The sequence below is a fragment of the Orcinus orca genome, chromosome 13 (genome assembly GCF_937001465.1).
Source record: "Orcinus orca chromosome 13, mOrcOrc1.1, whole genome shotgun sequence".
Lineage (NCBI taxonomy): Eukaryota > Metazoa > Chordata > Mammalia > Artiodactyla > Delphinidae > Orcinus > Orcinus orca.
The window spans coordinates 14,265,946-14,291,111 of NC_064571.1; the positions used below are offsets into that span (position 1 = coordinate 14,265,946).

A 25,166-nucleotide genomic window follows, 5' to 3' on the forward strand; every position below is an offset into this window, starting at 1 on the left:
GAGCCATGGACCCACTACCCAGAAAACCCCACAGAACACACAGTTTTGTGTTCAGTGTGGTGGCTCTGAGACAATGCCATGTGTCCACCTCCATGTCGCTTTCCCCTGGGCACACGGGCACTTGAGGTCCCCCAGCCCTCCCGCGGTTAAGTGGGACAGTGTGATGGAATCCTGGCCCATGAACTGGAGGCAGAAATGAAGGCCACTCCCAGGCCTGACCCCCAACTCTCCCCTCCCTCTCTCCTCCTCTTTCTCTCTGTGCCCTGCTGGCCAGATGCGGAGGATCCAGGGGAAGACCCCGAGCCCTGGGGGACAGAAGAGCAGGCAGAGGGAGGGGCCTGGGCTCCTGAGTGACTGCGTGGACCAGAGCCTCACCTCCTGAACCAGCCTGCTCTGTGCTGTGAGAAGGAAGCAGGGGCCATGGGAAGCCCCCGTGACAGCACTTAGACACCCTGACCGACACCCCCAGAGGCAGCCATCCGCAGACCCCGCCCCCTGCAGCTCGGGCCGCCCTGAGTGTGCCCTGTGCGGCTCCTTTGTTCACCACTCACTAAACTACAAGCACCTCCTGTCCCACCTTCTTGGGCGGAATACAAGTCATGGGGTCCCCATCTTTGTCACACGTTTACACGCCACACTCTTGGTCATACCAGCCAGGGCTTGAGGCCAACAGAAACTGCTCGAGTCCTTGTGTGACTGTGAGGGAGTCCCTGGGCCATCCTGAGTCCATCGGTGCTGGTCCCCACCCTGCCCGCGCCCGTGAGCTTCCGCTGGAGAGGGCACCCCAGGACTCAGCCACGCTGGTGGCCATGAGCCAACGCCCGACTTGCTGCTCTCGCCCCTCACGTCTGCCCCTCGGGGGTGGTGAGCTTGTCCTTGGGTGTGCGTTGTTTCAGGGGGGCCTGGCCTGGCAGCTGCAGAGGCTTCTTCCTCCTGAACGGAAAGGATAAGGGGAGGGGGGACGGGGTAGGTGGCCTTGGAGGGTTCCCAGTCTGCCCCTCCGGTGCTTGCCCTGGGTCAAGAGGCAGGCAGGAAGCTCTTCAGAGCAATTGCTCCAGAGCAGAGGAGGGCTGAGAGGCCTGGGGGAGAGACGGGAGTTGAGGGGAGTCACCCTGGCTGCCCCGGTCCTGCCTCAGTTTCCCTTCCATAACCCAGAGAGATGGGACCAGATGTGAAGACTCAAGAGCCCCCTGGCTGGAGGGAGTCCAGGCCCATAGGGGATAGGATGTGGCTGTGCAGGGGTTCCCAGGGGAGCAGGACATCAGGCAGGAGCCAGGGTGGGGTGGGGGCTGGCAGGAGTGTCACTGCTGGGAAGAGGAGGGGATCAAAGCAAAGCACCTGGAGGGCCCTCCAGGGCAAAGGCAAACACTGAGGTCACGGCTGCTCCCACAGGGCTCTGTTCCCACACCCCAGCCCCCAGCTATAAGGGCCCCACCCCAGGCAGGGTGTCCACACTGTGGAGAAGCCATGGCCACGTCGCACCTGCTGCCGTGGCTGTTCCTGCTGCCTGCGCTCTGTGGGCCGGGCACTGGTGAGTCTCCCCAACCTCTCCTCACCCCACTCGTCACCCCGGGGCCAGGTGTGGAGGGGGCATCACGACCTCCTCCACCACTTACTGAGCCCTGGCTCTGTCCCACGCATTATCCTCAGTCTGTACCTTGTCCTAGTTTTAAAGATGAGGAGGTTTTTTTGTTTTGTTTTGGTTTGTTTTACGGTACGCGGCCCTCTCACTGTTGTGGCCTCTCCCGTTGCGGAGCACAGGCTCCGGACGCGCAGGCCCAGCGGCCATGGCCCACGGGCCCAGCCGCTCTGTGGCATGTGGGATCTTCCCAGACTGGGGCACGAACCCGTGTCCCCTGCATCGGCAGGCGGACTCTCAACCACTGTGCCACCAGGGAAGCCCGATGAGGGGGTTTTGACTCAGAGAAACTCCAGGGCTTGTCCAAGGTCGCACAGCTGGCAAACACTATAGCAGGTAGAACACAGAGCCGTCCGACTCCAGCATGTTTAACAGTCATGCGTCCCAGTAAAATTGGGTTTGGAGGTTGGGTGAGGCCAGGGTGCCAGGTGTGGCTCGGATCCCAAGGTTGCTCTGGCCCCAAACAGCAGCTGTCGGGACCACCTCATCCCCGGCCTGCGCCCAGGGCCCCGAGTTCTGGTGCCAAAGCCTGGAGCAAGCATTGCAGTGCAGAGCCCTAGGGCACTGCCTGCAGGAAGTCTGGGGACATGTGGAAGCTGTGAGTACCACCCAAGGATGTACCGAGACCAAAGGTCTTGGGATAGAGGGTCCTGGGTAGGCTCTGGATGGGATTGGAGCCCCTGTAGGGGATGGGAGGGGATGGGATAGGATAGGATGTGATGGGATGTGTTGGGGGGAAGGGATGGGATGGGTTGGGGGGGAAGGTATGGGATTGATGGGATGGGTTGGGATGGGTTGGGGGGGAAGGGATGGGATGGGTTGGGGGGAAGGGATGGGATTGATGGGATGGGATGGGATGGGATAGGATGGGATGGGATATGATTGATGGGATGGGATGCGATTGATGGGATGTGATGGGATGGGATGGAAGGGGATGGGATAGGATGGGATGGTTTGGGGGGGAAGGGATGGGATTGATGGGATGGGTTGGGATGGGATGGGATGGGATGGGACAGGATGGGATGTGATGGGATGGGTTGGGGGGGAAGGGATGGGATTGATGGGATGGGTTGGGATGGGATGGGATGGATGGGATGGGATGGGATGGGATGGGATGGGATGGAAGGGGATGGAAGGGGATGGGATAGGATGGGATGTGATGGGATGGGTTGGGGGGGAAGGGATGGGATTGATGGGATGGGTTGGGATGGGATGGGATGGGATGGGACAGGATGGGATGTGATGGGATGGGTTGGGGGGGAAGGGATGGGATTGATGGGATGGGTTAGGATGGGATGGGATGGATGGGATGGGATGGGATGGGATCGTGGGCAGTTGCCTGTGTCTTGGAGCACCCCATCAGCTTCAGCCACCTGAGCTGGGAGCATGGCCTCCACTCATGTGCCCCACATTGGGGCCCTCTCCTCAGGCTGACCTGTGCCAGGAATGTGAGGACATCACCCACTTTCTCATCAAGATGGCCAAGGAGGTCATTTCCCAGGTAATGAGGCCCAGACCCTGGACTGAAGCTTGGGGATTAAGAGAAAGAGAAGCGGTTAGCCCCATAAAGGAGGCGTCTCCAGCTTGGGGGTGATCCCAGGTGCCTCCTGGCCAGGAGAGGGCTCTGGAGGTGAGCTCAGCAGCACAGCCAGAGATGGTCTTTTCTGAGGGGAGCAGCCACGTCTGCGCCCAAGTGTGCGGCTCACTAGCCCCCTCCCAACTCCAGGGCCCTGGGCGAAGGTGGCCATTCGGGTGGGCGATGGCCCCGTGTCCAGGGGCTCAGGCGGGGCAGACCTCAGAGAGGCCAGGCTGACGGTCCCCTCTCCCGCCTGCCTCCCAGGACACGATACGGGAATTCCTGCAGCACGAGTGTGACGTCTTCCCGCTGAAGCTGCTGGGGTCCCAGTGCCACCTCATGCTGGACACCTACTTCCCACTGGTCATCAGCCACTTCCAGAGCCACATGGTGAGGCCCTCCTGCCTCGCCTCCATCCTGCCTCCTGCACAACCTTCACGCCCTCCCTGTCCCTGAGTTACCCCCGCACGTGGCAGCCCACCCCCTGCCCACACGGGGTGCAGGAAACTCAGTGCTCCTCGGCCTGTACCCAGGTGACAGCGCCTCCCACTCAGCTGTACACAGTGGGCCCGCACGCTCTCAGGCGCCGGCACACACCCTCAAACCCTTTGCACAAACACTCGGCCACACACTCACTGCACACAGTCTCACGCAACACCTACACCGTCTACACGCTCACACGACAAACGCACTCTCACGTACTTACACTCACTCATTCTCACAAACATCCACGCTCACACTCGTTCACACACATCCCCAGACACGTGTCCCAAAGTCCCCACTTGACCCCCTCTCTGCCTTTGGTCTCCTCTCCCACCCCAACAGAGTCCTAAACCACAGCCCCCAAACCAGCCTGCTTCCCCCATTCCAGGCCTAAAGGCAGTTACCTGGTGCCTGGGTCCTTGAGCCAGACGGAAGGGGAGTGGGGTCCCCTCCCCCGTCCCAATCACCTTCTCACCCTGCGTTGTGCCCTAGAACCCGAAGGCCATCTGCGGGTCCTTGGGCCTGTGCAAACGCGGGCAACCAGAGCCAGGGCAGGAGCCAGAGCCATCAGGCCCCCTGCAGGACAAGCTGGTCCTCTCCATGCTGCCTGGGGCCCTCCAGGAGAGGCCCGGGCCGCAGACACAGGTGAGATGGAGATCCAGAGAGCGAGGGCCATGGCCGAGGCCCTGGATCACTTGGCCTGGGAGGGGCAGCGTTGGGAAGGGGACCAGCAGCTCCAGGCAGGGCCTACGGCACAACCAGGAGGCGGGGACATGGAAGGGGAGGCGAGTCGGGCGAGGCAGAGCCCTGAGGAGGCTTCTGTCCAGCTTGCCTCCAGTGCGCTTCTCTCCCCCAGGATCTCTCCGAGCAGCGGTTATCCATTCCCATGCCCCTTCCCTTCTGCTGGCTCTGCAGGAATATGATCAAGTGGATCAAAGCTAAGGTTCCCAAGGTGAGGCATCCGGGGCCACGAGGCCACCCACACCTCCGCTTCCCCCCACCCCTCCTCATACGCCCACCAGGGGCCAGCTGGCTGCATTGTCCCCACCCAAGGGACCCTGGCACTCAGGCTGGGCCTGGTAGGTGCCAGGCCTAGGGCCTGTTCAACGACTGTGGGGGATTCCTTGGCGGTCCAGTGGTTAGGACTCGGCACTTTCACTGCCGTGACCCAGGTTCAATCCCTGGTCTGGGAAACTAAGCTCCCTCAAGCCACGGGGGAGAAAAAAACAAACAGAAATAAAACCACTGTGAGGCCCCGACTGTGTGCCAGGTACTATGCCAGGTGTCAAAGTACAGAAAAGAATCTCAGTCATCTTTGTAGAAACGGTTCTTTCATTTTACAAAAGGAGAATTTCCGCAGATGGACACTCCATCCCTGCCTGCCCCAAACCTGGGGTCTTCCAGACCTGTAGTGACCATCACCCAACGGCCCTGCCCTGAAATGGGGCCCAAGTGAGGAGACGCCCTGCCCTGTCGGCCCTTCCAGATGAGGGCATCCCCACCCTCCTGAGTTTACACTGTGGTGGGAGAGATTTCTTTCAGGTAGTGGTTAGTTCAGAGCAGAGAATTAAAACAGATGAGGGGAGGGACAGTGATGGGGGAGGAGGTTTAGGATGGTCGTCAGGGGGCATCTCTGAGGAGGTGATGGCTAAGCTGAGGCCTGGAGGATGACAAGGACCGACGGGCCAAGGGCCTCGAGCAGAACGAGCTTGGTCAGCTGTGTGGCTGCCTCAGGTGGGCTCCGGGAGAGTGGTCGGCGGGCCCGGGAGAAACACCGGAGCCAAGTGAAGGAACTCTGGGCCTTCTCCTGAACACAGTTCACAGCTGTGGAAGGGTTTCAGGCAGGGGGAGGCCGTGACTGGATTGACACTTCAGCAAGATCGAGCTCCTACGGTTTGAAGCATGAATTGGGCGGATGGGAGCGAATAATGAGAGTGAGGAGATGATTGCAGAAATGGGGGGGTGGAGCTAGGAGGGGAACTGGGGACGTGTCTGGAACGGGGGCTCTGCAGGACTCAGCGATGGATGGGACCTGGGGAGTGGGGACGAGAGAGGAATCGGCAGTGACGCTACGGACCTCGGCTTGAGCCGTGGGTTCTCTGGAATGGCCCCAGCTGAGATGAGTAGATTTGAGAAGAAACAGGTCTGGGCAGACAAATCATGGGTTCTCTCCTGGCCGTGCAACACTCCTGTGCAACAGACAAAGGGAGGCGACAAGTAGGCAGCAGATCCCCCGGCCAGGCCCAGAGACATCAGTCCGAGGGTCGAGGCTACAGACGAGATTGAAATCCAAGGGAACGGTTGGGATCGTACAGGGACGTGGTGTGGGCCAGGTCGAGGAGAAGGAAGCCCGGTCCAAGCAAAGGGAAACACCAGAGAAAGAACCTGAGGAGGGACAGCCGGGGAGGTGGGGACACCACGGCATGAGGGTCACAGAGGCTGAGAGAAGAAAGCATTTCAGCAAGGAGGGAGCAGTCCTCGGGCCCCAGAGCTGCTGAGGGATTGACAACACATGTCCAGGGGGATGCTGTGACCTTGAGAGCTGTTTTGGAGGAGTTACGGGGACCAAAGTGTAGCATTGAGTATTGACAACTCTTTCATGACGTTTTTCTGGGAAGGGGAGGGGAGATGGGTGAGACTCTTTTTAAAAGTTATTTATTTATTTATTTGTTTGTTTGTTAGTTAGTTATTTATTGGCTGCTCTGGGTCTTAGTTGCGGCTCACGGGATCTTCGTTGCCGCATGCAGGATCTTCGTTGCGGTGTGCAGGATCTTTAGTTGTGGCATGCGAACTCTTAGTTGCAGCGTGTGGGATCTAGTTCCCTGACCAGAGATGGAACTCAGACCCCCTGCATTGGGAGCACGGAGCCTTAGCCACTGGGCCACCAGGGAAGTCCCGGGGTGAGGCTTTTTAATGAGAGAAGCTATTTTAGCGTGTTCACATGCTAAGAGACCAATGGGCAGGAGGGAATAGCAATGAGGCAGGACAGAGAGGGGGATGCAGAGGTGAAGCACGTGTGCAGGTGGGGGCAGGGTGGACCCAATGCACAAGGAGATGGGCCAGCTTTTGACAGAGCAGGGATACCTCGTCAGAGCAGGAGGGGAGGCCGAGTGTGGGATCTGATGCAAGCAAATGGGTACATTTGGTGAGATGTGCCATTCGGAATGTGTCACATCCCAGAGAAGTACACGTCCCTCTGCCCTACTCCTTCCTCGGCCTTTCTGGTGCTAGGGGACAGCGGAGTGTTGCAAGCAGGAGCAGGGCCCAGGCCAGCCTGCTGCATATAGGTTCTTTTATTTTTAATTGAAGTATTGTTGATGTACAGTGTTATACATTACAGGTGTACGATATAGTGATTCACAAAACTTTGAAAGGTTATATGCCATTTATAGTTATTATAAAATATTGGCTATATTCCCTGAGATGTGCAATATGTCCTTGTAGCTTATTTCATGCATGTAAGTTCTTGGCTGAATGAATAAGGGTGCGGAGGGATGAGCGTGCCTGCCGCCTCTCTCCTTGCCACTCAGCTGGGAGGTTGTGTTTGGAATCAAGGGTGAGGTGGGGAAACTCCTGGCTTCCCCCAGGGACTCCTGAAACCGCAGGCTCTGGAGCACAGACAGGAGCGGGGAAGCACAGCACGCCCGAGTCAGGAGGGAGAAGACCCAGGTCCGGTTCTGCCACTGCCCCAGGCTGCCATGTGGCCTTGGCAATGCCCACCTCTCTGGGCAACTCTGGAATTTCAGCAATTCCAGACTATTTGAAGTCAAAGGTGGGTCCATGGCCTGAGTCTTGCACCAGCTCAGTGATTCTGGGCAAGTCCCCTGGAGTCTGTGATGCTCAGGGTCCTTATCTGTAAACAGCATAATAATTCTCCAAGGAAACAAGGTAAGGTCTACAAAGTACCAGCTAGTGCTGGGCACTGACTAGGTCTTTCAAGAGAAGGTCCGACCCTGCCCTCTCTCGGCCCCCACCCCAGGGTATGCTGGTACAAGTGTGCCACAGGGTAGCCCCGGTGGTGGGCGGCATCTGCCAGTTCCTGTCCAAGCACTATGTCGGCACCCTAATAAACACACTGCTGGACCGCGTGCTGCCCCAGCTGCTCTGCGGCCCCACCCTCCGGTGCTCCAGCGAGGACGGAGCTGGCCCAGGTGAGCCTGCGGTCCCAGCCCCTGCCCATCGCCCACTCTCAGCCCTCCCCACCCTGGCCCTGCACGACCCTCTCCCTCCCAGGTGCCCCTGCACTGCACCAATGAGGACAGGAACTGAATACTCTGCAGGGCATCCTTGACTGTTTTTTCTCTCTAGCCCTCACCGCTCTGGGGTCCCTGCCAGGAGAATGGCTACCGCAAGACACTGAGTGCCAGCTCTGCGTGTCTGTGACCACCCAGGCAGGGAAGAGCAGCGAGCAGGCCATGCCACAGGCAATGCGCCAGGCCTGCCTGGGCTCCTGGCTGGATAGGCAGAAGGTGAGGGACAGGCACATCAGGGGCTGCCGGTGGTGGAGGGTTGAGCCCAGGAAAGGCTTCCCAGCCAGAGATACGCTGAGATACTCCCCCCGCTCTCAAGGAGCTCAGACAGGCAGACAGGACGTGGGTCAAACAGTGGTGGCGCTGTAACTTAGGGCAAAACCCGCTAAGGCCAGGAGCTGTCTCTGGACAAAGGATGTAGGCTCTGGAGGACCAGCAGGCCTCCCTCATGGACCAGGAGGGAGGCCCGGTCATCTACCAGGAGATGAGTAATGCCAGGGCCGGCTGGAGCCCGAGAGGGCCTGGCCGTCTCTCCAGGGTCCCAGTCCTGTCCCAGAGCCAACCCTCCTTCCGGTGTGACTCAGTGGGGACCAACCCCCCTGCAGGAGAGGGCTGGGCCCGAAGCCCTGGAGTCCCGGTACTCAGAGTGGGCGACAAGCCCGCTGGCTCCCGTCCCAGGAGGCCGCTTTCTACGTGGTCCTCCCTACTGCCCATCACATCAGGTCTCCAAGACCACATGAGCTTTAGGATGCCTTCCAGAAATGATATTTAAGGGGAGGGGGAAAAGGGGGATGAGATTCTGCCCCTGTGCCTCCACCTCCAATGTCCCTGGCTCTCCTGGCAGAAACCCCCATTTCAGCCCACGGCAGCTTGTTCAGAGTCTTATAGCTGGAGCTGCTCAGTGGGGACTGAGGGCTGGACCTACACGAGGTCGGGGGGAGCCCTGGAGTGATCCATCTAAGTGGGGAGGCCTGGACAGCCAGGCAGGGGAGCCCTGCCCTGGGCCTGGCCCCACCCCACCCTGTGTCTGTCTCCTTCCTCAGTGTGAGCAGTTTGTGGAGCAGCACGCACCCCAGCTGCAGACCCTAGTGTCCGGGGGCTGGAATGCCCACACCGCCTGCCAGGTACACCCATCCTTCCCAGCTGATCCTGGGACTTTCCTGAGCTCCAGGACCCCCACCCTCTCCGGTCCACGGTCCTCAAGGGCCCCATTCCCCCGGGTGCGGGGCAGCCCCAGGAGCACAGGCCCCCAACTGGGACATGCCCTCGCATGTTTTACGATAGAAAAGGCAGTCTCAGAGAAGTCGAGAGAAAGCCACAAAAGAATGAAAAAGAGGCGTATGGGAAGGGAGAGGGCAGCTTTAAGGAGTGTGGTTTGATGTGCATTCTGGGATGGGGGGTGTTCACTGAGCAACGTGTGCTTGATGGGAGGGTACCAAGTGAGAATCTTGGGGCAAGCATCCCACCTCCTCCGGCTCTAAACCCAGAAGGCCTGTGGCTCAGGGAGTGGCCCAAGGAGTCCACGAGGTCACATCCAGAGCTCCCACCAGGTGGCAGGTGGAGCGAGAGCTGCCCCTTCCAGGAGGAGATTCCCTAACATCCTCAGAGCTGGGAATGGGGCCGGGGGCGGGGGTGGTGGTGTTGCAAGCCCTCAGGCCTTAATGCTGTCCCTGTGGCAGGCCGTGGGGATGTGCATGACCCCGATCAGTCCTCTCCAGTGGGTCCACAGACCCGACTTCTGATGAGAAGTCAACGCCATGCCAGGTGAGTCCAGGCCCCCAGCTGACAGGAGTGTGGGCAGGTCCTCCTCCCATCAGGAGGGGAGCCCCTCTGTCCCCAAGCAGGAAAGGACAGCCACTGATTCTGCCTGCTCCCTCCTCCTCTTCACAGGACAAACTCGAGGCTCCTGAGGGCCCCTGGCAGCACCTTCACCAGAAGGACCTCTCTCGAACCTGCTCACCCCTCTGCCCAGAATCCCTGTGGCGCTCAGTGCCAGGCGCAGCTCCCAGCTCCCTCGCCCTGGCCCAGCCCTCAGGGGAGCTTCCGTGCCTGCCTGAGGCTTCCCCCTAACAGCTCACCCTCTGCACTCTTCAGTCTTGGATGTGTTTAGACCAAGGCCAGCCTTTCCTGAAACTCAGGGGAAATCAGACTTTGCTGCCCGAAGATGACACCCCCTCAGAGGCCAGGAACTCCGCCCTCACCTGTCTCCCCACTCCTGAGACACATCCCTCTCTCCCTCCCTGTCATTCGGTCAGAGGTCTGCACCTTAGGACGGAGGGGTGGGTCAGATGCAGCCTCTGTTGCCAGGTGCCTCCGGGCAGGGAAGTGCCCCTGAGAGCAAACCTGGTCAACTTTACAATTCTCCTCAGAGCAAGACCCCAACACAAAGGTCATTTATTCATTTCTTCACTCATTTTTAAAAAATGCAGTAAGTGCCTGTGGCCAGGCCACATTCTAGGGGCAAGGGCCAGAGCTGTGAATAAAGGAGTGAGCCCGCTGCCCTCCTGCAGCTCACACCCGGGGCCAGCCTCTTCCATCTGCAGGTCAGGGGGAAGCCCGGCCTGCTCCCCAAATCCTCAGCCTGGTCTGTTCTATCTCTAACCACAGCCTGAAACCAGAGCCACTTCCGTCCACTCTGGGTGTGAGGCGCGGCCAAGGCTGCATCTTCTGGAGAGGGTCTGCAGAGGGGGTTTCCAGGCCGGGGCCACCTTCACACACTACCTGAGCCCGCCTCACTCTCACAGGGTAGAGACCTCCCCAAGGCTGGGCCGAGGGGATCTCACTGTGGGCCCCCAGCGCTTCTCCAAGTCCTGGCTGCAAGAGGACAGCAGGGGAAAAGCTGGGCCCTGCCTCACTCCGATCTCCACGTGCACAAGATCCTAGCTTTTCTAATTATTCTGCTAACACTTTCACAAAATTCAAGATTCAGAAGAATAAAAAATGGGAACATAAAGTACCATAAAAGATAGACATGTGAAATCCTTAAACTTTCTTTAAACATCAGGAAATCCCTGGTGTGGTCAAAGGTGAGCACAGCAGTGCTCAAGCCTGGTGGAAGGTGATTGGGCATTGTCAGTATTTGAACATTTTCCTGCTTAAGAGCTGTTGTTGCTTTTTGTAAGGTTGAACTCCCAATTTTTGTTTGAAATGCCAGGGTGACTCGATTCCTGCTGTGATTTATCTCCTCAAAGCTCACTTGGGGCTGGTCCCGCTGGGGATCAGTTCCCATGTAATACAGCAACCATAGGGATGTTAACAAAGTGCTATCTCCTTGTCCTAAAAGAAAAGACACTGCCCTTTAAGACGCTGCAGAAGCTGCAGCCTTACCCTCCTTCGCGATGGAGAAATACATGCCTACGTCACCCCTCCCTCCTGTAACTGCTTTCAGGCTGGCCCCCACCTGTTACCCTCCCCCCTCCCAAAGAGCCCACCCACTGTGATGAAGTGAGGTTGTTAGGGTACCCCAAACCCAAAATATACAAAAAAAAAAAAAAAACCCCACCAAATTAATTAACCTTTAGCATTAAAGACCTAAATGCCTGGAAGTGTCCCTTCACTTAATAAAAGAACTTTTATTATGTTTCCTATTATAAAAGAAATACATGTTTATTGTAGAAAATTCAGAAATTGCAGACCAAAACACAGTTGAAATTACCCACAATCCTACCAATCCCAGGAGAGAGCTATATAGTGGATGTAGACTTTGACCCTGAACTACAGACTTTTTCAATCCATTTGCCCACCCTTTGGCTCCACCCTGAATGGCTCCACCATTCGAGCACCAGGAAGAGCTTTTTTTTTTTTTGCGGTACGCGGGCCTCTCACTGCTGTGGCCTCTCCCGTTGCGGAGCACAGGCTCCGGATGCGCAGGCTCAGCGGCCATGAGCGGGCCCAGCCGCTCCGCGGCATGTGGGATCTTCCCGGACCGGGACACGAACCCGTGTCCCCTGCATCGGCAGGCGGACTCTCAACCACTGCGCCACCAGGGAAGCCCAGGAAGAGCTTTTTATACAGCCTGCGCTTGGGGTAGGGAAGATTGACACAAACCCTTGGCCTCTGAATTTGAACTTTTAAGTAAATCTTTTTGTAAATCTATAGCAGACTATTGTCTTGAAAGCCATTATTTCAATTACAAGACTAAGGTCCCTGAGAGAAAAGAGTGTTTTAAATTTTGCAAAAAAGCTTGGTTGGGAAGATGAAGAGTGACAGCCTGAAGGACGGGAGGCACTAACAGTTTATCCCAAAAGCAAGTGTGGGAATGAGCTCCTGATAATGGAAGAGGAGGCTTCACTCAAAAGGTCAGGAGTCAACCATCTATGGGAGGAGAGAAGTGGCTACAGCTGAGACTCAGGGTGGGGGGCCCTGAGACATTCCCAGCACCCTGCACCCCAGAGGAAGGTAAGAAGGAAAAGCCCCAAGAGGGGTTTGTGTCCCATAGCAGTAGAGGGGCTCGTTCTTCAGTTGCCAGGGTGCAGCCTGAGGAGGACACATCAGAAAGAGTGAAGAGAATGGCCTCAGGGAGGGGCCTGGGCAGACAGGCCTGGGGGCTGCCTCAGGGGGAGCCCACCCACATGATGCAGGACAGCAAGCACACCTCACAGCCCAGAGGCCATCAGGATGGGCTCTGGACAAGATGGTGGGCCCACAAGGGCCCATGGTTGGCAACAAAGCTGTGACAGTTTCATGGACCTTGAGAGGATGAGAAGTCAGACATGTGTAGCCAACACAAGACAGTGAAGATCAGATAAGATGAGTGACGCTTGGGTGGAGACCTGGAGTGCCCAGGACAGCACAGTCACCGACATCTCTCCTCACAACAGGGTAACGTGTAGCTCAATCCCAGGGGTAAGGGAAGGAGGGTTCAGTGGTTAGTTGCCCAAGATGGGCTGGCTGTGCATTAAATGAGAAGGGACTGAGTTTTTTTCAAATGGAAATATTAAGTATGGGGGGCTTATGAGCCAAAATGAGTTCAGTTATAGACAAATACAATTATATTTATGTCCCGCAATTAATGACTGAAGTTTTAAATCCACTACACAATCAATATAACATTTATAACATATATAACATTATTCCAAACCTTCCTCTGCACATGTACAAAAATAGATATAACAGATTTACAAAAATGGGAACACCCTATACATGCTGCTTTGTAAACTGCTTTGTTCATTTAAAATAATCTTTCCTATAAAATAGATAAACAACAAGAACCTACTGTATAGCACAGGGAACTACACTCAATATCTTGTACTAACCTATAATGGAAAAGAAACTGAAAAAGAATACTTATATATATATAAATAACTAAAAGAATACTTATATATGGGGAGGGTGGAAGGGAGGGAGATGCAAGAGGGAGGACATATGGGAACATATGTTTATGTATGACTGATTCACTTTGTTATAAAGCAGAAACTAACACACCATTGTAAAGCAATTATACCCCAATAAAGATGTTAAAAAAAAAAAAAGAATACATATATATATAAATAACTATTTATATATATAACTATATATATTTATATATGTAAATAACTATATATATTTATATATGTATATAACTGAATCACTTTGCTGTACACCTGAAACTAACACAACATTGTAAATCAACTATACATCAATCAATCAAGGAAAGTAAAAAATTTTTAAAAATTTTGTTTAACTTTTCCATGTCAGTAAATACAGATACCTATCATCACTGCTAATTGCTGCATGCTTTTTTTCTTGATAAAAACTCTTTACTTTTTTTTTTTTAATATTGACTGATGGATTGATTGATTTTGGCTGCACTGGGTCCTAGTTGCGGCACGCGGGATCTTTGTTGCAGCATGTGGGATCTTTTAGTTGCAGCATGCAGACTCCTAGTTGCGTCATGTGAACTCTTAGGTGCAGCATGCGTGTGAGATCTAGTTCCCCGACCAGGGATCGAACCCAGGCCCCCTGCATTGGGAGCATGGAGTCTTACGCACTGACAACCAGGGAAGTCCCAAAACTCTTTACTTTTTAAAACAACTATTATCAACAATGTTGTGAAGAATAAAAATCCTGGCAGTAACATCTTTGCTTACTAGTCTGATTATTTCCTTAGAATCAATTCTAAGACATGAAATTTTGGGGACAAAAACCATGTACATCTTTACTTCTAACATAGTCTGTATTATCAAACTGGCCCTTTACCAGCCGTACCATTTCTATCTCAATAGTAAACAAGTGCCTCTTTTTCACTCTCTCCAACCCTGGATATTAGCAATCTTTCAAATCTTTGCTGAACTATAAAATGACCTCCGGTTATTCTAATTTGCATTTCTTTGGTTACTAAGTAAACTTTTTTTAACATGTTTATTGGCCATTTATATTTCATCTTTCGTGAAATGCCTATTTGGGTTTTTTGCCTGATTTTCTGCTGGGGTGTTCTTTTTATTGTCTTACCAGTAAAAATATATCAGGTATATTTATTTATTTACTGTCCTATATGGTGCAGATTTTCCTCTAGCATAAGTCTCTCAAATTTAGGATATGTTTTCCACATATCTATCTTTTCCTTTGTGACATCCAGCTGAGAAAGCATAAATTTCACTTCTTTCCCATCTGTGATTCAGACAGCCAGAGCCTGAGGTCTCCAAAGAGGAAGCATATGCTGGAATCACAGCTATAAAGACACGTGGGCCAGGCCCCCAGCTCAGACAGCAGTGGTGGAAGCCACCCACATGTCACCCACAAAGGACCTCAAGCTACACACACAGGACATGACAGTCAGCCTGAGCAGTGGTCCCCAACCTTTCAGGCAACTGCATCTATCGTCAACACCTCGGGAGGGTGCAAGGAGACAAAATCATCTCTGCAAAAGAAGGACACAGAGAACACAGACTCGGCACTATGCCATCAATTAGACCAATGCGTGGTACTGACTGAGCAGATACGAGAGTCAGAGGGGCAAAAGAAGAGCAAGTTAAAGAAAAAGAGCAGCCCGAGAAAAGGAAGCGGGTGGCACCAAGGCCTGGGGCCTGCTGGCATATGTGAGCAACAGAATAGGAGTCTGGGAATCAGGATCAGGAGAAACATCCCGAGAGGTGAGACTAGAGACGCTAATTTCAGGCTTGATTCTAAGAGCCAATGAAGGGTCTTAAGTTGGAGATCAGGGTGTGGGGGAGAAATGATTTGGTTAGACTTGTGCCTCAAAAGATTACTCTGGCTGGGACTTCCTTGGTGGTCCAGGGGTTAAGACTCTGCCCTCCCGCCTCCCATCAGGAAGCTTGCACAAGCCTCTTAGATAGCCTCATCCACCAGCAAGAACTACAGTTCTGCAGCCTGTGGAAGGAAAACCACATTCACAGAAAGATAGACAAAATGAAAAGGCAGAGGACTTTGTACCAGATGAAGGAACAAGATAAAACCCCAGAAAAGCAACTAAATGAAGTGGAGATAGGCAACCTTCCAGAAAAAAATTCAGAATAATGATAGTGAGGATGATCCAGGACCTCGGAAAAAGAATGCAGGCAAAGATAGAGAAGATGCAAGAAATGTTTAACTAAGACCTAGAAGAATTAAAGAACAAACACACAGAGATGAACAATAAAATAACTGAAATGAAAACTACACTAGATGGGCTTCCCTGGTGGCGCAGTGGTTGAGAGTCCGCCTGCCAATGCAGGGGACACAGGTTTGTGCCCCGGTCCGGGAGGATCCCACATGCCGCGGAGCGGCTGGGCCCGTGAGCCATGGCTGCCGAGCCTTCGCGTCCGGACCCTGTGCTCTGCAGTGGGAGAGGCCACAACAGTGAGAGGCCCGTGTACTGCAAAAAAAAAAAAAAAAAAAAAAACTACACTAGAAGGAATCAATAGCAGAATAACTGAGGCAGAAGAACTGATAAGTGACCTGGAAGACAGAATGGTGGAATTCACTGCCACCAAACAGAATAAAGAAAAAAGAATGAAAAGAAATGAAGACAGCCTAAGAGACCTCTGGGACAACATTAAAAACAACAACATTTGCATTATATGGGTCTCAGAAGGAGAAGAGAGAAAGGACCCGAGAAAATATTTGAAGAGATTATAGTTGAAAACTTCCCTAACATGGGAAAGGAAATAGCCATCCAAGTCCAGGAAGCGCAGAGAGTCCCAGGCAGGATAAACCAAAGGAGAGACACGCCAAGACACACAGTAATCAAATTGACAAAAATTAAAGACAAAGAAAAATTATTGAAAGCAGCAAGGGAAAAATGACAAATAACATACAAGGGAACTCCCATAAGGTTAACAGCTGATTTCTCAGCAGAAACTCTACAAGCCAGAGGGAGCGGCACAATATATTTAAAGTGATGAAAGGGAAGAACTTACAACCAAGATTACTCTATCCGGCAAGGATCTCATTCAGATTCAGTGGAGAAATCAAAAGCTTTACAGACAAGCAAAAGCTAAGAGAATACAGCACCACAAAACCAGCTCTACGACAAATGCTAAAGGAACTTCTCTAAGTGGGAGACACAAGAGAAGAAAAGGACCTACAAAGACAAACCCATAACAATTAAGAAAATGGTCATAGGAACATACATATCGATAATTACCTTAAACGTGAATGGATTAAATGCTCCAACCAAAAGACACAGGCTGGCTGAACGGATACAAAAACAAGACCCATATATATGCTGTCTACAAGAGACCCACTTCAGACCTAGGGACACATACAAACTAAAAGTGAGGGGATGGAAAAAGATATTCCATGCAAATGGAAATCAAAAGAAAGCTGGAGTTGCAATACTCATAGCAGATAAAATAGACTTTAAAGAATGTTACAAGAGACAAGGAAGGATAGTAGATAATGATCAAGGGATCAATCCAAGAAGAAGATATAACAATTATAAATATATATGCACCCAACATAGGAGCACCTCAATACATAAGGCAACTGCTAACAGCTATAAAAGAGGAAATCGACAGTAACACAATAATAGTGGGGGACTTTAACACCTCACTTAACACCAATGGACAGATCATCCAGACAGAAAATTAATAAGGAAACACAAGCTTTAAATGACACAATAGACCAGATAGATTTAACTGATATTTACAGGACATTCCATCCAAAAACAGCAGATTACACTTTCTTCTCAAGTGCACATTGAACATTGCTAGGATAGGTCACATCTTGGGTCACAAATCAAGGCTCAGTAAACTTAAGAAAACTGAAATCATATCAAGCATCTTTTCTGACCACAACACTATGAGATTAGAAATCAATTACAGGGAAAAAAATGTAGAAAACACAAACACATGGAGGCTAAACAATACATTACTAAATAACCAAGAGATCTCTGAAGAAATCAAAAAATACCTAGAGACAAATTACAATGAAAACACAATGATCCAAAACCTATGGGATGCAGCAAAAGCAAGTCTAAGTTTATAGCAATACAAGCCTACCTCAAGAAACAAGAAAAATCTCAAATAAATGATCTAAACTTACATCTAAATGAACTAGAGAAAGAAGAACAAAAAAAAACCCAAGGTTGGTAGAAGGAAAGAAATCATAAAGACTAGAGCAGAAATAAATGAAATGGAAACAAAGAAAACATAGCAAAGATCAATAAATACTAAAAGCTGGTTCTTTGAGAAGATAAACAAAATTGATAAACCTTTAGCCAGACTCATCAAGGAAAAGAGGGTGAGGGCTCAAATCAATAAAATTAGAAATGAAAAAGGAGAAGTTACAACAGACACAACAGAAATACAAAGCACAATACACTACTACAAGCAACTCTATGCCAATAAAATGGACAATGTGGAAGAAATGGACAAATTCTTAGAAAGGTATAACCTTCCAAGACTGAACGAAAGATCAGAAAGAGAAATTAAGGAAACAATCCCATTCACCATTGCAACAAAAAGAATAAAATACCTAGGAATAAACCTACCTAGGGAGACAAAAGACCTGTATGCAGAAAACCATAAGACACTGATAAAAGAAATCAAAGATGTCACAAACAGATGGAGAGATGTACCATGTTCTCGGATTGGAAGAATCAATATTGTGAAAATGACTATACTATCCAAAGCAATCTACAGATTCAATGCAATCCCTATCAAATTACCAGTGGCATTTTTTACAGAACTAGAACAAAAAATCTTAAAATTTGTATGGAGACACAAAAGATCTCGAATAGCCAAAGCAATCTTGAGGGGAAAAAAAACAGAGCTGGAGGAATCAGACTCCCTGACTTCAGACTAGACTACAAAGCTACAGTAATCAAGACAATATGGTACTGGCACAAAAACAGAAATATAGATCAATGGAACAGGATAGAAAGCCCAGAGATAAACCCACGCACCTATGGTCAACTAATCTATGACAAAGGAGGCAAGGATATACAATGGAGAAAAGACAGTCTCTTCAATAAGTGGTGCTGGGAAAACTGGACAGCTACATGTAAAAGAATGAAATTAGAACACTCCCTAACACCACACACAAAAATAAACTGAAAATGGATTAGAGACCTAAATGTAAGACCAGACACTATAAAACTCTTAGAGGAAAACTTAGGAAGAGCCCTCTTTGACATAAATCACAGCAAGATCTCTTTTGATCCACCTCCTAGAGTAATGGAAATAAAAACAAAAATAAACAAATGGGACCTAATGAAACTTAAAGCTTTTGCAAAGCAAAGGAAACTACAAACAAGATGAAAAGACAACCCTCAGAATGGGAGAAAATATTTGCAAATGAATCAACGGACAAAGGATTAATCTCCAAAATATATAAACAGCTCATGCAGCTCAATATTAAAAAAACAAACAACCCAATCAAAAAATGGGCAGAAGTCCTAAATAGACATTTCGCTAAAGAAGACATACAGATGGCCAAGAAGCACATGAAAAGCTGCTCAACATCACTAATTATTAGAGAAATGCAAATCAAAACTACACTGAGGTATCACCTCACACCAGTTAGAATGGGCATCATCAGAAAATCTACAAACAAATGCTGGAAAGTGTGTGGAGAAAAGGGAACCCTCTTGCACTGTTGATGGGAATGTAAATTGATACAGCCACTATGGAGAACAGTATGGAGGTTCCTTAAAAAACTAAAAATATAATTACCATATGACCCAGGAATCCCACTACTGGGCATATACCCAGAGAAAACCATAATTCAAAAAGACACAGGCACCCCAATGTTCATTACAACACTATTTACAATAGCCAGGTCATGGAAGCAACCTAAATGCCCATCAACAAACGAATGGATAAAGAAGACGTGGTACATATGTACAATGGAATAGTACTCAACCATAAAAAGGAACGAAATTGGGTCAATCGTAGAGATGTGGATGGATCTAGATAGAGACTGTCATACAGAGTGAAGGAAGTCAGAAAGAGAAAAACAAATATATATTAATGCATATATGTGGAACGTAGAAGAATGGTACAGAAGAACCTGTTTGCAGGGCAGAAATAAGAGACACAGATGTAGAGAACAAACGTATGGACACCAAGGGGGGAAATTGGCGGGGGGAGTGGTGGTGGTGTGATGAATTGGGAGACTGGGATTGACATGTATATACTGATGTGTATAAAACTGATGACTAATAAGGACCTGCTGTATAAAAAACTAAATAAAATAAAATTCAAAAAAAAGACTCTGCCCTCCCAATGCAGGGGGCCCACGTTCAATCCCTGGTCAGGGAACTAGATCCTGCATACCACAACTAAAAGACCCTGCACATCACAACAAAGATCTCGCATGCAGCAACGAAGATCCCACGTGCTGCAACTAAGACCCAGCGCAGCCAAATAAATAAATATTAAAAAAAAAAAAAAGGGCTTCCCTGGTGGCGCAGTGGTTGAGAGTCCACCTGCTAATGCAGGGGACACGGGTTCACGCCCCAGTCCGGGAAGATCCCACATGCCGCGGAGGAGCTGGGCCCGTGAGCCATGGCCGCTGAGCCTGTGCGTACGGAGCCTATGCTCCGCAACGGGAGAGGCCACAACAGTGAGAGGTCCGCGTACCACAAAAAGAAAAACAAACGAGATTACTCTGGCTAAAGTGTGAATGAATTGGGGGGAGGGAACAAGGGAATGTGGGGATGAACTGTCAGTAGCGTAGACTAGAATGACAGTGGCAGAGGGCCTGTGCAGAAGTCACATGGATCTTGGAGAGTGACTTCAGACAGTAATAAGCTTAGATGCTGACTCCGATGGAAGCTGTTGTCCCAGTCGTAGCATCTTTACTGATACAGCACAGCCTCTGGCACTTTGTATGCCTCGTTCTCCATGCCAATTTATAAACGTCACCAGAAGTCGTTTGCTTTTACCTGGCAGGGCCAACAGTATACCTTCACATTTTTGCATGAAGACAACGTCAATTCTTCCACTCTCTACTGTCACAGTCCACAGCCATCTTGATCATCTTGACATTCCACAAAACATAACAGTAGTCCTCTGTATTGATGACACTGGATGTCATCAATGTCCAATAAGCAGGAAGTACCAAGTATTTTAAATGTCTTAGTAAGATATACACAAACGAGAGGGTGAGATTTAACCCCAGTACAATTCAGGGACCAGTCACCTCAGTGAAGTTTCTTGGGGTCAGTGGTCGAAAGTATGTCAAAGCATCACCACCAAGTTGCTGTACCTCATGTCACCACACACACACACACACACACAGAGGCAGTACAATGTTTAGTAGGCTTTTTTGACTTTTGAAGACAACATAGATCACATTTGAGTGTGCTATTTTTTTTTTTTTTTTTTTTTTTTTTTGCGGTACGCGGGCCTCTCACTGTTGTGGCCTCTCCCGTTGCGGAGCACAGGCTCCGGACGCGCAGGCTCAGCGGCCATGGCTCACGGGCCCAGCCGCTCCGCGGCATGTGGGATCTTCCCGGACCGGGGCACGAACCCGCGTCCCCTGCAATGGCAGGCGGACTCCCCAACCACCACGCCACCAGGGAAGCCCCGAGTGTGCTATTTTTAACCTATCTAGAGAGTCACTTACAGCTGTATAACTACTAGTTTCATGGAGACCAGAATAAGAGAAGATTCTGCAGCGAGTTTAGGTTGCACAACGGACTGTTCTACTACTTGGGCCTTATGATCCGGGTGAGCCAACGATATTTCGAAGTGACCCGGGCAAACAGGAATGCTGTATGCAGCCTCCAGGAAGGACCAGTGGGAGAATCACAGTGCAGAACCCCAGGATTTGGGAGCAAGGCTATGCCCTCTTCTGCAAATACCTATTCTCCTTTTGAGAAACAGCTTCTGGCTAGCTATGGGGCCATGGCAGGGACAGAGCACCTGACAATGGGACATCAGGTGATCATGCAGCCTGATCCTCCTGTCGTGAACTGGTTGTCGTCTGACACCTTGCCATGCTGGGCAGGTACAGCTGCAACCTGCCATTAACTGGAATGCCAAGCTCAGGCAGGTCCAAAAGGCACGAGTTTCCATGAGCAGATTCCTTTGACACAACTCCTGTTGCATTGCCTCCTGGGGTGTTCCTTCAGACCAGCTGACCAAAAAAGACAAAACTCAAGCCCAGTTTATAGATGGGTTTGTATAATATGCTGGCACAACCAGTAAGTAGACAGTTGCACTTCATCCCCACTCAGGGTGACACTGAAAGACAGAAGTAAAGGAAAATCCTCTAGTGGCCATAGCTTCAAGCAGTATATTTGGTTGTTCACCATTTGGAGTGTGAAATGGCCAGAACTACAGATCTAGACTAACTCAGGGGCAGTTGCCAATGATTTGACTGGATGGTTAGGGATTCAGAAGGAACAGGATTGTAACACTGGTGAAAAAGAAGTTTGGGGAAGAGGTATATGGGTGGACAACTTGAATAAGACTATACTATGAAAATAGTTGTGCTCCGCAAGAATGCCCACCAAAAGGTATCCACCGCATTAGAGACTCTTAATAGTCAGGGCAAATGACATGCTCTGTGGATGCAGTAAGCAGCCTCTTCCTCCAGCCTCCCCCAGCACTTGCTCAATGAGCTCATGAGCCGTGGTGGCAGGGATGGAGGTTATGCGTGGGCTCAACAACAGACTTCCCCTGACCTGAGTAGTACTTCTGCTGAGTTATCTAATTTGCCAATGCAGGGATTTACATTGAGTCCCCAGTATGGACACGATTACTTGTGGGGATTGGCCAGCCACCTAGTGCCAGGCTGATTACTTTCTTCTATTATGGAAGGAGCGTAGATCCAACCTCAGAGGACTAGAAACGTGTTCTGGATACGGATTTGCCTTCCCTGCCCACAATGTTTCTACCAGCACCACCATCCGTGGACTCTCAGAATGCCTTATCAATCATCACAACATTCCACACAGTGTTGCATCTGATCAAGGAATTCTTCACAGCAAAGCAAGTGCAGCAGTGGGCTCATGCCCATAGGATTAACTGGACTTACCACATACACACACCATCATCTGGAAGTGGGTAGCCTAACGGAAAGGTGGAATGGCTTACTGAAAACACAGTTACAGGGAAGTCCCTGGCAGTCCAGTGGTTAGGACTCGGCGCTTTCACTGCCGAGGGCCTGGGTTCAATCCCTGGTCAGGGACCTAAGATCCCGCAAGCCGTGCAGCACAGCCAATTATAAATAAATAAGCACATATGTCTTAAAACAAACAAACAGTTGCAGTACCATTTGGTGCTCTTGTTTTACAGGATGTAGTACATGCTTTGAATCAGAGACCACTGTATGGTGCTCTCTTCAAAATATATGGGTCTAGAAAACAGGTGGATGGCAGAATGACTCCCCTATTACTAACAGATTTCTCACAGAATTTTTGCTTCCCGTCCCAGCAATTTTAAGCCCTGCTGGTTTGGAGATTTTAGTTCCCAAAGAAGGAATGCTTCCACCAAAAGACACAACAATGGTTCCGCTAAATTGTAAGATGAGACGTGGCCACCTGGACATTTGGGGCTCGTTATGCTAGTGAACCAGCAGGTGTGGAGGAGGGCAGTATGGCGGAGGGGTGTCATCTATTATACTTGCCTGAGTGACTGACCCTGATTACCAAAGGCCAATTGGGTTGCTTCTACACAACGGAGGCAAGTGTGTCCAACAGCAAAGGTTAATGAAAAACCACAGCAGCCAAAAAAGGCGGGGGTGGGGGCAGGATGATTAAGGAGCCAGGGTCTTAGATACTGAAGATTTGGGTCACTGTACCCAGTGAAGAACCCCAAATGGCTGTGGTTTGAGCTGAGGGCAGAGAACACAGGGAGGGGTAGGGAAATGGAAGAAACAAGCACAGGTTATCAATCACAGTATGGTGGCCAGTTACAGAAACGAGGACTCTAAGTAGCTCTGCTCGTGTTTTCTATTGGCTTGTTACATGTACGTGATAACTTGCGTACGCTAACCATTTTTTCTTCTTCCCATTTTTAGGTTAACTTGTGGGAAGTTAACCTTGCAACCCAGTCTTTTTAGGTAACATAATATTCAGTGTGTCTATGACTGGATTTGAGGAGTAATACATATAACTATCGGTGGATACATGACTCTTGGGACTGCATCTCATTTTGAGAAAGGTTGAAAACTTGTTCTCTCATAGGAAGGGCAGCTGTTTCTGTTAGGCGTAAGGAGCTGCCTTCTTCGTTGTGGTGGCTGCTGGATGGGAGTCTGTGTGTGTGAAAGAGCACATAGGGCATGGGATTTCCCTGGCGGTCCAGCGGTTAAGACTCCACCTTCCAATGCAGGGGGTGAGGGTTCCATCCCTGGTCGGCGGAGCTAAGATCCCACATGCCTCTTGGCCAAAAATCCAAAACATAAAACAAAAGCAATACTGTAACAAATTCAAAAGACTTAAAAAAAAAAAAAAAGAGCACACAGGGCAGCTAAGTCATCAAAGGGGTGGACTGGGCAGGTTATCAATTTAGTGCCCCTCAGCTCCAAATTCACCCCTTCCGCCTGTTCTCTGAATGGATTGGAGCCCTTTAGATTTTTCCTGCCAGCTGCCACTGAGGCTTGGCAGAAGAGGGTGCTGGAGACACACCACGGGGAGAAAGGGCTTTGCTTCCCGGTTCCCGTGGGCTCCCTCGAAGGCAACGTGTGCAGCTTTCTCAGCATCAGGCTCTTGCCGTGCCCGAAGATTCTGCAGTGCACAGCCTCCAGCAGCGGCCAGCAGCTTCACCAGGCACCTCCCTCCTCCCCACGCAGTTTGGTAGCACAGTGAGAAGCCTTCCTGTAAACAGCTTTCCTTAGTGCACTAGAGAGCAGATTTCTGACGGGTTCCAGCGGGACAGATTTTCAGCAAGGTCTAGACTTCAGCCTTGGACACTCTATGTCACCCCAAGGAGCAGTGGCTGTTCCTTCTATCTGCTATTCTTACCTTCTCTTATTACTAGCCATTTCCTCATTGCTCCAGCCCCATTATAGCTATTAATTCCTGAAGTTAAACTTTCCCCGATCATATTTTTGTATGGTTTCTCTCTCCTGATTGGACCTGGATTAAGCTGGCACTAGCGTAGACTAGACAGTGGCAGAGAACAAAAGGAAGTGGGGAGATTCAAAAGACACAAAGTAAAAGACAGGACTTGGTATTAGATTAGACAAGGGAAGTAGGGGTGAGGGGAAGATGACACCTGGAAAACTACCCAGCCTATATAACTAGATGAATAAGGGAACCCTTCACCTACACAGAAACTTCCAGAAAGGGGTGACGATTGAGGAGAAAACTCACAAGCTCAGTTTTGAACAATGTTGAGCTTGAGCTGACTTTAAGACACCCAAAACATATCGAGTGGGCAGCCGGCTCTAAAGTTCAAGAATTTAGAGGAGTTTGGGATTAAGACTGGAGTCATCTCCCTTAAACTGGTAAGTAAAGCCACAGGCACAGTTGAAATGGCCTAGGGAAAAAGTAAACAGTGGGAAGAAAGTGCCTGGCAGAGTCTTGAGGGATCCCAACTCTTAATGGCTGGATAGAGGAAGATGAGCCCACAAAGGAATGCTGAAGCTGTCAGAGAGGCAGAGGAAAATAAGGACAGTACGGTCGGCCCTCCACATCTGCAGGTTTTGTAGCCACAGATTCAACCAACCTCAGATTGAAAATATTCTGGAAAAAAAATTCCAGAAAATTCCAAAAAGCAAAACTTGAATTTGCCACATGCCTGGCGACTACTTACATAGCATTTACATTGTATTAGGCATCGTAAGTAATCTAGAGATGATTTAAAGTATACGCGAGGATGCGTGTAGGTTACATGCAAACACTGTG

The 25,166-nt window shown here is 50.3% G+C and overlaps 1 protein-coding gene across 1 annotated transcript; it reads left to right on the forward strand.

The window, feature by feature from the left end:
• The first annotated feature begins 1,467 nt into the window (after positions 1-1,467).
• Positions 1,468-9,690, forward strand: SFTPB (surfactant protein B). Its single transcript, XM_004271626.2, has 10 exons — positions 1,468-1,531; positions 2,110-2,237; positions 3,069-3,140; positions 3,480-3,605; positions 4,191-4,343; positions 4,555-4,650; positions 7,678-7,849; positions 8,007-8,167; positions 8,992-9,072; positions 9,628-9,690. Exons 1-10 carry the CDS (start codon positions 1,468-1,470, stop codon positions 9,688-9,690), a joined length of 1,116 nt encoding a protein of 371 aa, XP_004271674.1.
• Positions 9,691-25,166: the final 15,476 nt, after the last annotated feature.